Consider the following 14738-nt stretch of genomic DNA (forward strand, 5'->3'; position numbering starts at 1 on the left):
GCTTTCCTTAATAACTCGGTTAAATTTCTAACACTATCAGAAGTTAGAGTTACATGCTGTCAATGAGTTTACAATGATAGATACCATGATCTAATTCTAGTGTAATGGTTAACATTAAGTTGGCCTCGATGCTGTCAATGTAGTGTTAATTCAGAGTTAGTTTTAAGGCAGATATCGTAAGTTAATTTAAGTATTCGGCAAAAATAGCTTTAAGTTGGCCCAACAACATTGTTTCCTTAAACCATCAGTTAAATGACCAGTGCAAATTCTAAATTCTACGCTAGAGCAGTTTAACATTAATATTTGCTATACGAATCATATCTATTATTCAGTGATTAGAACAGCTTAACGTAACTTAAAACACTCTCCATTCAACTTTAATAACTCTGAACAATACAACCAGTAAAGAGAAAGTAATTTTCAAGTGCAGAAATTAAACAAACAATTTGATTATTCTACTGACCTTAGTTACTCCGATAGCTCCAATATTTTGACTGAAACTTGTTGTTCCGTTGCCTGTTGCAAACAGTCCAGCCAACATACATCCAATTCCTTCAATACCAATTCCTCGATTCACCGCATGCACTGGAGGAGGTGGTGTGCCTAAAATAATAAAACTTGTTGAAAATTTAGGCTAACTAACTGTTTACTTTCTTAAAGTCAATCAATTGCTAAGAAAAATTAGGAGTGTAAGAAGTGTTATGTTTACTGTTACACTGACAAACATATGAAACGTTTTCTTGTTATTTATCAAACTATTAAAACTACTCATTTTAAAGTAGGAATTACACAAGCATAGGAGATTGTGGATGGAATAGTCGACAACACAGAATGGAAATCGATGTCGACAATTCGCAAGTCATGAACATATCCCGTGGAAACGCATCCTTTATGGATCAGAGTAGAACAAATAGAGCTTAAATAGGATAATCATTTCAAATTTCTAAGAAATTTTTGGGACGCAAGAGTCTTAACTCTTGTCTAGTGGGCATCCTTTCACAAGGAAAATTAACAATATTTGTAGTAAAGAGAATTAAAGGAATGACTTGCTACTTAAAGTTGTACAAGAAACGAGACGAGATAAAGCTTTTCAGGTCCTGATGTCATGATGAGATAGAGCTGTTCCAATAGAAACTAGAGATGGGCACAAACTTTATCCTTCCCTCTAAGATCCTTCGACTACACCACACTACACTGGTGACAACTCAGTGGTCGTGCAACCGGTTGAGTCTTGAAATGTCAGAGTGAGTGACCAATATGAATCAAGCTTATGCTGTGAGTGATACTTAGCATTTGACCAACAGAATAATATATATTTGTCAACTTTCTTGGGGTAACCAATCTTGAAAGTTAGACGATAGTGTATTTATCATAATGTAGCTATGAAATAAAAATAGAACTTAAACTTTGTTTTAAACAGCATAGAACAAGTATAACAATTAAATTTTTGAAACTATTTAATTTTTTGACAGGTTGAAATTATTCTTTGATTTTTTAACCGACTTCATTAATGATTAGATTTTGATTGAAAAAGTAGGGTATAATCCTATAATATGACAAACTACATTCAAATTTTAAAATTTGTATGTCTTCTTTCAATATAAAGAGAAATTATTATTTGAGACTTTTGACCGATACGTATTGTCAACTTACCACAGAATTTTGCGCATGCATAGTAATCACCCACTGATTCAATAGCTCCTGCAATAACGCCAGCCATAATACCAAAAACTGCTGCTGCACTTGTTCGTGGGGCACCCCATTGACCTGAAAGTAACATTATTAATTTTTTTTATATGAAGCGGATTTAGCCAAATGCTGAACCTCCCTTTACAATACCGAAATTCTACGTGTCGAACCCGCCACCGATCATCCTAACTGAGGATTTTCCTATATTTTTTCCTTAGTCCCATCACATGATTGGGATAGTACTATAATTACAAACCTTGAAGACTCTTTCAATAATTCCTTCCCATTTTATTTCCCTGTACTTTGCTCCTAGGCCCAGCCATGTATCCAGGATTTTTTAAAAGATGGTTTCAAAGCTTCTATGACTGGTGTCCAAATTCAATATGAGTGTAAATTATATTGAAATTATAAAACAATTACACTTAAAATTAGTCTAAATTTAAAGAAAAATTCGGAATTCCGGGAGTGACCCGCACCCTTTGGAGTCACCCCCTTCGTACATCACTGACGAGTGCAATATTGTCTTCACAACTGAATCTGGAAATGTGTGAATTAGTAATAACGAAAATATGGTTCACAGTTTGAAATGGTTCACTTGAAAAGTCAACGTACGTTAAATGTTACATAAAACTACACAGACCTCCGAAGATACATAATGAACTGCCAGCCCAAATTAAGGAAGAAAGATACATTAAAATATACAAAAGGTTAATTTTATAATGAACAAAGCGATTTAAAGGTACGTAGATTATAAAAAAAAGAAAAGCAAATGAAAAATAGAATGATATATTTTATATAATAGGATAAGAAAGACAACACGAGAATCAGATTCACACATCAAGCACTTGTTTATCTTTACTTTAAATGTAGTGTTGCATATACTTTGATTTGAAAAGCATGACTTTTATTGAGTAAATAATTTTAAAATTGTTCATATCTAAACAAAAAGGAAGAAATACATTTAAAAAATAAAATCTTTGTTCTTTACACACTTATATTGTATGTTTACCTAACACAAGCTAATACTATTGTTACTTACAAATTATACTGTATAGAACTTGTAAAGAAATGATAAAATCCATGGTTAGCCTTCCAAAACAAATAAAAAATGATCTATAAAAATTGTCAAACTAGCTCTCAATAACTGGTTAATTTCCTATCACCCATATTGATACAGTTATGGAAGTTGATTTGACTCACTATTCTATCGTCTTAGGCTATGTAAGGTATTCAGTGGAACATGTCTATAATCCACCAGACATTTTGACTTAACGTGTAGATGATGTCAGCTGACAGGGAGTAAATAAAATTTTACACTGAAGTTTGAATAAGAATTTTCTAAAATGGTTACTAACTCTGAGAAATAAAATTATATGCATCCCCCTTAGAAATTGAGTCCTCAGTTCGAACAAATATGTACACAATGGTTGAAACATAAACCATAGGTATTTTAAATTCACTAATGGTGATAATATGTTCACAAAATATAAATTCTTTTCACTTTTCAAACTTTTTATTATGCTTTCATTAATCTTAATATACTCTATATCTCTTAAAAATCCTTAAAACAGATGAAGAATAATTATATTTTCAACCTTGAAATATATAGCTGGGCCTGAAAAAGATTTAGGCATCAGGAATGAAAGTTATTAAGCAAATTTCCCTTGGATCTTTACTATCAATGTTTTGATTTTTATTTGATAGTATCAAATAAAAATTGAAATACCGGTCATGCATATGGCTGGTAAAGGGTCTGTACCGACCACAAAACTTATTCAGAATAGCAACATTATATCCTGCCCTGGCGGTAAAATACCAGTCAATTGGCAATCTTCTCGTCTTTATGTATAGGTGGTTTCAAGTAGTCATCAAGTATGTTACGGTCTGCCATAATTTTAAGATCTTATACTTCATTTCGAAAGAATAATGTAGCAACAACATATACCTATCGAAGGGATATCGGAAAGCTTTATCATCACCATGAACCAACAGAGAGTAAGTGTTGAACAAGAAGAAGAATACCTTTTCTTAAGATTTCTATACATAGTGTCTGTGCAAAGTTACACATCTCTACCAAGTATTTTTTTCCCTTTTGAAGGCTGTCAGTCTAGAACTCTGCAGATTGCATGAGATCGTTGTTTCACCTCCATTATGACATAATCTGTGCTGTTAAAATGGCAAGCCAAAGTGAATTTTTCATCTGTTGGAACAGAAATAGGTCAATTCATGAGAGATCAGGAGAATAGGGCATATCTAACAGCTTCTACTGATGCTACTTTTGATTCATTAGCGGATGCATTGTCCAGAAGAAGATGGATCTTGTTGGAAAACACACCGCTACGTATTTACTTAACAGCGTCTCGTAAATTCCTCAAAAGTGAGCAGTAGTATATGCCAGTAACCCATCTGAATGTAGTCTATAAGGATGATCCCTCCACGATAGTCTCAGAAAACCGAAAGAAGGACCATACCGGCGTACTTTTGCACTTTTGCTTTTTGGGGACAGGTGAAGAGAAATGCTTTAAGTCCTTACTCATCCTTTTGTCTCAGGGGTTTGCATAGGGTGGTAAGAAACTATTTGAACAAACTTCGGGAGCTGATTGCTGACACCGAAACAAGCAAAAAAGTCATGTGTAACTTTGATCAGTAAGGGTAGTTCGTTGATATAAGGTGCCGAAAGCGTGAGAAAATGAACCTCAGAGGGCTGTAATTCTAAACCAACGCAACGTAGAGAATGAGGTTTAGAACATGACGCTCGAGATCATACCTTGATTGAAAAATGTATGCTTCAAACCCCCGCAAGATGTGTGTGAGGGATTCCCCAAAGAAACGTGAGGATCTCCTATAAACTGGCAAGTAATCTCTACGTTCGTTTGGAGAATCTCTTACACACATCTTGCGGGGGTTTGAAGCATACATTTTTCAATCAAGGTATGATCTCGAGTGTCATGTTCTAAACCGCACTCTCTACGTTCCGTTGTTTTTGAATTACAGCCATCTGAAGTTCATTTTCCCCACGCTTTCGGCACCTTATATCGCCGAAACTATCCCTTACTTACCAAAGTTCCAGAGGACTTTTTTGCTTGTTTCGATGTCAGGAATCAACTTCCGAAGTTTGTTCAAATAGTTTCTTACCATCCTACAGATAGATCAAACATATGTTTATAGTTGTTGGATGGGCAAAAATACTTACCTTGCTTCAAAGGATACAGCAAATAACTCGACGTCGATATGTCACTCCGTGTTTGTCTCTGTAGAGAAGTCAGCAAATGCGGAACTCAACGTGCTGATACCTTAGACATATGCAATTCTTTGTGAAACATTTTCCACACAATACCACAACTGAGTTCACTTTGCTGCATGATATTATGAATATTTATTCATCAGTCTTCCAGAATCAGCTCTACAATTTTCCTCACTGTGGTGGCGCTTTGTCTAATCACTACCATACACAAGCTTCATTTCATCATGAATTTGCCGTTTTCTTAACCTCTCAAATTCAGAAACAAAACACACAACAAGGTCTTATCTTATGCATCTTGCAATTTACTGAAAACTAGAGCCACTTGTAAAGAAAGTAGACAACACACATGAATAATTGTCACTAAATCATATATGTGAGATCTAATGTCTACATGGGCCATGTTACATCAAAATCAGTCAATATCTTCTGAGGGATAATTAAAATTCTCTGATATCCCCTTGTTAAAGTTTTGTGTTTTACCCAAAAGTGTTTCCAGTGAAATCTTGTGACCCCTAATCAGTAGGAAAAAAAACTAACATCTAAACATCCTGGAACGCATATGGAAAAACATTAATGCCACTGATTGTAGAAATATATTTAGAAAGTATATAAAAAGTCTTACAGTAGTTATGAAACTATTATAAACGATTAATCTTGTAATTACCTGGATATGGAACTCTGAACCACGGTGAATCATCTAATATTCTCATCTTCAAGTCTGTTCGTGCCAAATCATTAGAGGAGAAAACTCCTGATGCAGTGAATATTGTGCATAATATCCACATAATTATAATACTGAGTAACACCTGTAAAGAAATTTGTTTGAGAAAAGAACTGAAATAAATTATCAGACATTACAGTCAATTACGGTTTCAGGTAACCTACTTCTGGTAGCTGATACTTGTGACATCTGTTTATTTTTCTAAATATGAACTAAATAACTAACTAGCTCTATGCATATGGAACTCGAAGGTTCAATGTCGTGTTCACAAAAGCTTTCCATTGACTTCTGTCTTTAGCCAAATGAATCCAGTTTCTACTTTGTATTCCTATTTCTGTGAGATCCATCTTAACATTGTTCGTCCATCTGCGTCTAGATCTTCATTATGATAGTTTTCCAATTGGGTTTCCTGTTTAAATTTTGAAAGTGTTCCTACTTTCTTCCATTCTGGGTACATGACCTGCCCACCTGAGGCTCCTAGACTTGATGACCCTAAGAATGTTAGGTAAACTGTATATATTATGAAGTTTCTCCCTACTAAGATCCCACCATTTCATATTTCCGTTCCTCTTAGGTCCGGATACTCACTTCAAAATTTTATTTTCAGATACTTTCAGTTTGAGTTCTTCTTTATGAATAAGTGGTTATGTTTCACAACCATACAGTACAATAAGCATAATTATACAAATCCTTGTACAGAATTCGCGAAAACGAATGTGTTCAAGCTGAATAATAACATGAATTCCTTGCTTTTAGTCGAGATTAAATTTCTTCGTGGATATTGTTTTGACTTGTTAAAGTTGATTGTAGATATTTGAAAATGCCGACTTTGTCGAAAGTATTACTTCATAATTTAACTCAGTAGTTCGCAATCTTTTATTGACTGACGACACATTTTTCTGAACACCCATGACACCCCGACACATTTGATTTTTTAAAAATAATAATATAAGTGGTAGTAGTGTAAGACTAATAGTTTCCTGGAACTAGTGACTTAATGTATTACAGTTCATTGTTTCTGTTGCTGAAGTCGTTGACGAGTACAAAATGCAATCCTGAAAACTATGGATTTAACACTAATATTGGTTGTTTCTGTTTGTTCTTACATGTCACCTCTTCCCCACTAGGAGTATATTACTCCCAATGCATTTGTTTCCAGATTGTAAGTAATCTATGTACCAAACTTGGGACATATTTATACTTGTTAGTGATATATTAACTACCTCTAAACCTAAATTGAGAAGCGCCTTTTCAAATCTGGTACTTTTTAGCCTCCTTTCGTGTATTAAAGGAGCAGTTCGACTTAAAAACAAATTTGGTGCAATAGAAAGAGCTTTTAAAAATAAGGGGCACGATCTCGATCAGTTGAATACTTCTTGCTGCAGCGAAGTGCAGTTGGACACTCGTCTCTTCCTGAAAAGATTCTCCTTACAGTCGAATCCCTAAAATCTATGTCTACAATTTACAATTAGTATATTTCTAGAGTAACTGAAATTAGCTTAGTGTATTACCTATTTTAACTAGATATCACTCGTTGTTCAACTCATTAAATATATTGAGTCTTCTAAATTGTACTCGTAGCAACGTAACTTACCACTTAAATGCGTTCCATAAACTTAAACATAACTCGAATTTCACGAAGTCGAATTTATAAATTACTTTTTTATAACTCAGTAAAAATAACATTATTATTATTATTATTATTATTATTATTATTATTATTATTATTATTATTATTATTATTATTATTATTATTATTATTATTATTATTATGTGCATGTACAGTAATGAAACTACCGCGCAGTAATATTTACTCAAATACAAGCTGCCATAAAAGTGTGAAAAACAGAAAAACGCATGTTATGTGTAAAAGTTCTTTTATATAATCTACTGAAAAATATTACGAATGTCCTTGCGCACTGCAATGGATGTCAAAGGTACTAAAAACGTAATTTTTTTCTTGCGCTAGTACTTGTTATAATTACGAATTGTCTTAAGTCGCTTATTATGTAAATCAAAGAAGGAAGTTACTGTTACTGTCTTTAATATTATTTATTTGGATCTCATATATATATATATATATATATATATATATATATATATATATATATATATATATATATATATATATAAATTTATCATTTTCACCAATTTAACTAGATGGAATTTCAATATTGGATGACAAAATATTATATAAATATTAAAAAGTAATTGTTATGGAGCTTACCGGAAAAATCTGAAATAGAGGAAACTTCATCTTATCTTTACTTTGTTGTCGTTTAAACGAAGGCAGAGGAATCTCGATGTTTCTCATGTGGAGTGAGAAAATGGTCAAAAGACTAATGGATCTGCATTTAAAAAAATAAAACAATGTCCTTTAGAATGTAAAATATATAATATGTAATTATAGATTTTAAGACACCAGCTTTACACAACAGAAATTTCAAAGAAAATTTACGTTAGACCTAAATAAATTTAGAATAAATGTTCAAGTAAATTCGTCTTAAAAGACAACCATAGAAATTCTGAGCCAGGACGAGCATACAAGATGCGAACAGCAGAACACTTACCTATTGTAAGACTGAAATCAGCACCTGGAGGTTACTATGAAAGCAAAATCAAGGGTTTGGGACAGTTGCTGCTTTTCCATTAAACATTAAGTCTCCCAAAACATCAGCAATCATAACCCAAATGGAAGGCAAGGGCTATGGAAAGGGACTTCGACGAAAATGCAAACGAAAACAGTCTAGAAAGGATTACAATCAGCTATAGAAATTATTACAGCATACATAAATAGTTCTGTGACTCCGAATGGCTAATATGGGTACCTTCTGAGCGTGTAATTTAAGGGTTCTTATCCAGGTGTAGGTACTTACTTCGAATATAAACCCATGTAGTACTCCACTTTAAGCAGTAGGTCCTGTCTCATATTGCCTTGGTGCGGAAAAGAACGTTAGACTTACATCAATCCAATTTAATCAAATAGTTACATTTGGAACGAAGCGGTCGGTGTCAAATATGAAAGTAAGAGGGGAGAAAATAGAAGTGGTGACTAGTTTTCGATACCTGGGTAGTTTTATTGGTGATGATACGAAGTGATAACGTGAAATAAAAGCAACGATAGGAATGGCGAAAGAAGCCTTTACGAGGAAGAAAATATTCTTTTGTGGTACCTTGAGTAAAGAATTCAGAAAAAGACTCATAAAATGTTTCGTGTAGAGTAGTGTACTGTATGGGAAACAAACCTGGATATTAAGCAAAAATGATGAAAAACGACTGGAAGTTTTCGAAATGTGTGTGGTGAAGAATGAAGAGAATTAGCTGGGTCAAGCGGGAATCGAATGAAACTGTGTTAGAAATGGTAAGAAAGAAAAGAACAACTTTAGACATTATTATTAAGGAGAGGAAGAGAAACTGGTTGGAACATTGGCAGAGAAGAAACTGTATCATAAGGGACGTTTTAGAGGGCATGATGCAGGAAAGAGTGGGAGGGGACGGAGAATGCAATTAATGGACGATATCAAAACAGAAAAATTGTACGTGAAGACGAAAAGGTTAGCAGAAGACCGTCGAGCACGAAAGCTTTTCAGTTGCGTCAGCTGACCTACCAATACTGGCAGAATAGCTATGACGATGATGATTAACAATGTAATGTGCTATAAAAGATCTAAGAGTTTCTGTTCAAGTTGAGAACCTACAATAATGCATAAAATTGTTCCTCGGCAATTTATTACGATGCACTTTTTAAAGTTAAATTATAATTAATTTGCAGTAAATATCCTTGTTATATACCAACACAAGACAAGAATTGCTGTTGAATAAGCCAATAATGATTAATATTATAATAGTAATGTTTTTATAAAACAATAACATCCCACATTAAAACAACAATCAGTAACAATAACGGATGGTAATTATAATTTTAATATTTATGAAATGTATTCCTTGATATATTATGTAATGCCGACGCAACGATAATAATCTAGTCAATGTTTCGTTTTTGACTGAAAAAGCGTAAGTGTATTATACCATTACCAATGAAAATTATCACTTTACAGCAATATTTTTTTAAATTATCTTCCTTAAATGAAGAATTACGAATGACTCAATATCTAACCACAACCCTAAAATCTAGATCTTGACACGTACTCTACGACTCTGGTTTAGTTCTATTACAGGGTGTATAAAAGTCCTCTTATACTCCGTATGTTTTTATATATTTTGCGATGAGATAAAGTTATGGATGAGAAGAACATGCAATGTGAGAAGAGATGAAATAGTTAATAATAATAGTGCAGTATGTCTTTATGAACACCATTATTTCTGTAACATATATTTATGCGCCTCCCAGGTATTCTGAAATTCCACATAGCATTGCTCAAGTGATCTGGAATAATGCATGTCGAACTACTTCTTTCCGTTTGTTAGTTGTGTGATAACGAGTACTGGCAATCTGCTATTTGATATAACTCCATAACACATTATCATACTATGAAAAATAGGCATTTAGGGGAGACAAGTCCAGAGATGCTGGTACCATGTTCAATCTATTTCTATCTATGGAAAACCATGTTCAATCTATTTCTTAGGAAACACTTCGTTCAGATTCTCGTACGGCAAGAGATCAATGGGTTAATGCCCCTTCTTGCTGAAACCAAACCCGATTGATAAGCTCTTTGACTTGCAGTAGTTAGGTTTCACTGTTGTAGTATATGGTGTCTTCTCCTGTACATGAGTGTAACGGGACTTTTCGATAATTCTGTACAAGAGTTTTCGAGACAGTTTGCTTATATTACATGGTAGTACACTCAAGTTGAACGTACGTCAAGTATCTTTTAAGTTTTCCATTGTGAATAGGAATAAATAGAAACTTAACAAAAGACAGGAGATTCGGTCAGTTGTTTATGACAAACGGTAACAGTGCCTATCTGGAAGAAAGCCTGTGACACTGTTCCATCATAAGTGCTTCAGATGCTAAGAATGTAATCGTTTCTGTCCGAAAAACAACACGTTATTATCAATTTACTCCATATGTGTAGAGTTCACCCAACTAAATACATAGTCAAATAACTGAAACATGTGGTGATGATGTCATGAACGTGGAAATCGTGCGTTCTTGGGTTCGTGTGACACGTTTAATGGTCAAAATTTGTTGAAGCAATTAGAAAACACTTTTCATACAAGTTTCCGTAAAATTATGTGTACAGTAACGGAATGAAAAAATGCACGTAGTCATTATTAGTGATATGTTTTATTGCCAATTATATCTTGCATTGACACAATCAGTTACGGAATGTGCCCGCAGACAGAACTTTCTGCAGTTTCAGATTTTGGTGGAGGGTAGTAAATACAGATCCTACGTAGGTGTTGACATTGGAGTCTCTCTGTTTCACGGGTCTATAGGTGGTTCTCCATTAACTATTTGTTCCATTTCCTAAACCATACCGTCCGATCTGCCATGTGAAGCAAAGAATTCTTCGGTTTATTCTCGAATAGTTTTAAATTATTGCCGATGAATGTTGATAGATACATCTCCTCACAAGTGGAAAAAATGGGTAACAACACGTAGTACTTCAAACGTGAACGTTGCGATTCTTAGAATCTAAAACATCTGTGGGCTTTCAATGAGCTGGATGGCCGTCTGGGTTCATTCAATCTAACATACGGTCGAGTCATCAACAAACAACTTTCAAGTTTCTAGTGCCACTCGTAAGAGGGAAAAAAGGAAAACAAAAATTAGAATTTAAACGCACCTCATATTGGTTCTTGAAGTCTAAGAACAATATTATTCATTTCAAAGTCTTACAATTATTAATGTTCTTAATAGCGATCTTTCTTAAAAGTACATCTGCTATAATCTACGTAAATACTCACCCCATTGCGACCCACCAATTCCCAGCAGCCTGTTTTGCAGCCTCTTCAAATAACGCTAGACCGATCAATGTTACTGTTGGAGCGATGGTTAATGGTGTGATGTATTGTAATATAATACCAATTAAACCTGAAAATATATCAAAATAATGGCAGTACTTTATTACTGCACTGTTCTTCCCTAGTTAATGTGTTTATTACTAAATTAAAAGACGAAATTTACAAATACTTATATGTATAGAATTTCCGATTTGGATCTTATAATAAGAAATTAAAAACAATGATAAATAACACTCGTTATTTTCACTACAAATTATATATTCATATTGTTTAAAGTTATATCTGAAATTTTTGTGATATGCCATTTCATGTGTAAATATATAGAATTGTAACTATATCTTATACTCTTTACACAAAATTTGTATTTTGATTATTATGATTATTTTTAACCAAGTTTATAAGTCATAATTACCGAGGTAATAAAATTAGAAATATGGTTCATTATCTTACTTCCAAGAATTAACCATAGCAAGGAGCCAAAATAGTAATCAACAATAATATTGCAGATAAGATAAATAAATAGAATAATTGTAGCATATAACAATAAAGTAAGCAACGAATATCAGACACCAGATGATTCTTGGATATAAGTTGCATATCATAATTAATTTTAACTTAAAATTGAGCTTTCGAAAATTTTAAGTCAAAAAATTTTATATATCTTTTTCCGAGAGATGAGAATGTTTATCAGAAGGTTTAATACCCATGGTTCGTACATTGTCATATGTATATTGTTATCCTATAGGAAATTTGGGACTGAATTACCTAGTGCCAAACTTTAGCAATAGAAGTGGAAACAAAAAGACGAAAAAACATTATAAAAATACAGCAATAGTATTATGTATCGAATGTTTACGCGATCCAGGCTTACAACTGATGAATTGCTTCGTCAGAAATATAAAATCTAGTCCTGGCTCACCATTTCTCTCCTACCGGAGCTATAATTGTACATGAACCTTTTCATAAGGAGAACATGAGTTTAGGTATGTGAACTACATTCAACTGATAATTGTTTTCTGTATTAGTTGTTCCAAAAAGGTTTCAATGCACATCATATTCAATATAAATATGCAAACGCTTTTATGAGTCATAATCTTCAAATTACCACAGCATTAAGTTTAATTTTACCATTTATCATATTTTATTTGCAAAAATTAGAAGAAGAAGAAGAAAGAAAGAAAGAAAGAAAGAAAGAAAGAAAATGTGCCATCTGAAGAATCATAACTGAGTTATCTCCTGTTGTAGTCACTATAGAACACCATAAATTTTGTAGTTTACAACGTTCTACGCATGAAGTTCCCTCGATGTTTTGTCTCCTTCCTCACTTACATTTTTATTCCACAATTATTTTGTAATTGTCTTTTGTCATCTTCAGCCGAAAGTGCATGATTGTGTGACGATAAAACTACATTTAAAAAAGAACTTTGATTTCATTAGTAATACTATACTTTTTCATACAGTATTTGCAACGCTGAAGCAATATCTAATGCTTCTTACTTCGGTCACTATTAGGGGAAAAATGGCAGAAAATCATTCCCTCAGAACTCCCACAAGTAGTTCTATAAATTTGGTAATAGTATTAGATACAACTTGCAACTAGTAAATTAACATATAAAATGGAGGCTACCTGACCTAGGTATCCGACAACTACTTGGAAGAGCGAAGCCAGGACAATGGCGCCAGAGATCTCATTGATGCGTTCCTGCCACAGAAGCGTTCTATTCTCGTGTGACATGAGAGCAATCTCTTCTTCTGGAGGACATTGCCACTTCGGAAGGTTCAACAGAGCAAGGGCTGGAGCGAGGTAGCCGAATGAGCTGCCCTGGACGATTGGCAGTCTGGAAATAAAAGATTCGTAAGTGTTAAGTAAATGTAACATTGCACCCTGTATAGTTAATTTTTTATCAACCTTTTTCATTGTCTTTCGTCGTTTTTACCCGAAGTTGCATGATTGTGTGATGATAAAATTACATTTAAGAAACAAAGATTTATTTAATCAGTAATATTTAATCAGTATTCACAACGCTCGAAATAATGCGGTATCTCTTCTTCGTAATGCTTCTTACTTTATGTACCAATATGTCCAGATTAGTAGGATGTAGTGTGGCATAGAGTATGTGCAGAATGAGTGGTGTAGAGCACTACAACTCAACACAAATAAACCACATGACAACGAACTTGACAAATGTAATCTTTGGTGATTGGTAGCTTTTACGACACACCCGTAAGTTTTAATTGTAACTTTGGCGGCAAGAGAAAAAATAAAGCGATTTGTTATATATTTTATTGTATTCTTAGAATGCTGATTACTCTCGCTCATTTTATTTCACATTTTCAAAGATACTGAGGAAATCGAACTAAGGTTTCCCACGGCGATTGATTATTGCACAAATAAAGTTGAAAAATACGTTGTGTTAACGTAGTTTAAAATATATGTTAGCCAACCAACAATTTCCCATCATCTAATCAACAATTCTTTCGTTGAATTACGCTGGCAACTGAGTTGGTTGGCAAATGGTTGGTAAAGCAACCAATTACAACGTAAGGCCAACGCTGGCAGTTGGTTGACCTACAGTTTCCCACTTTTGGGCCTACTGTCTATGTTGCTAAAGTTTGAACTGAGAAAATACTTTTTTTAATAGTCCGTGCTGTCGATACTTTCTCCACTGTTAACCAACACGAATTCAGATAATAGCAACATGACAGGCTAAAATACACAATGAGCACGAATGAAGAACATTGGTTAGTATTTTCGTTACTAGAGAAAAAATTAGAAGAGAAGAACGTAGCAATACAGGATAGGCCCGATAAGCCCTAGCGAAACATTGCTATTGTAAAACACAACACCAAGCAATTTCGAATTCTATTCGTAGAAGTGATGAAGTAATCTGTTATAAAAGGTGGACGTGACAGGATATGTACTTTTTCCAGTGTTATCGATACTTTTTCAACATAAGACGTTTGTTCATTTCCTTTGTTTTATGAAGCAGGGAAGATAGATCATTGTACTGTATGTTATAAAGTAAGAGCTGGTGTAAATATTATGGCTGTATTTAATATGCAATAAAATTTCGAGACCCAATTTAGGTATGCTGCTCAAAAACATGGTGCGAATGATAATATGGGAAACAGTAAATTACGATTTATATATTA

At 33.7% G+C, this 14738-nt stretch overlaps 1 protein-coding gene across 1 annotated transcript in view; it reads right to left on the reverse strand.

Annotated features, from left to right (window-relative positions):
• Positions 1 to 14738, reverse strand: part of LOC145669300 (solute carrier family 23 member 2-like) — a 44586-nt gene that overhangs the window by 11690 nt on the left and 18158 nt on the right. Inside the window, exons 4-9 of the mRNA XM_081737613.1 lie at positions 13218 to 13423; positions 11529 to 11655; positions 7882 to 8002; positions 5598 to 5739; positions 1654 to 1767; positions 464 to 603 (exon numbers count right to left, since the gene is read on the reverse strand). Coding sequence (XP_081593739.1) covers positions 464 to 603; positions 1654 to 1767; positions 5598 to 5739; positions 7882 to 8002; positions 11529 to 11655; positions 13218 to 13423 — 850 coding nt within the window. The remainder of the gene's footprint in view (positions 1 to 463; positions 604 to 1653; positions 1768 to 5597; positions 5740 to 7881; positions 8003 to 11528; positions 11656 to 13217; positions 13424 to 14738) is intronic.

Source organism: Thermobia domestica, chromosome 13 (assembly GCF_964235325.1).
Source record: "Thermobia domestica chromosome 13, izTheDome1.hap1.1, whole genome shotgun sequence".
NCBI classification, from domain to species: Eukaryota; Metazoa; Arthropoda; class Insecta; order Zygentoma; family Lepismatidae; genus Thermobia; species Thermobia domestica.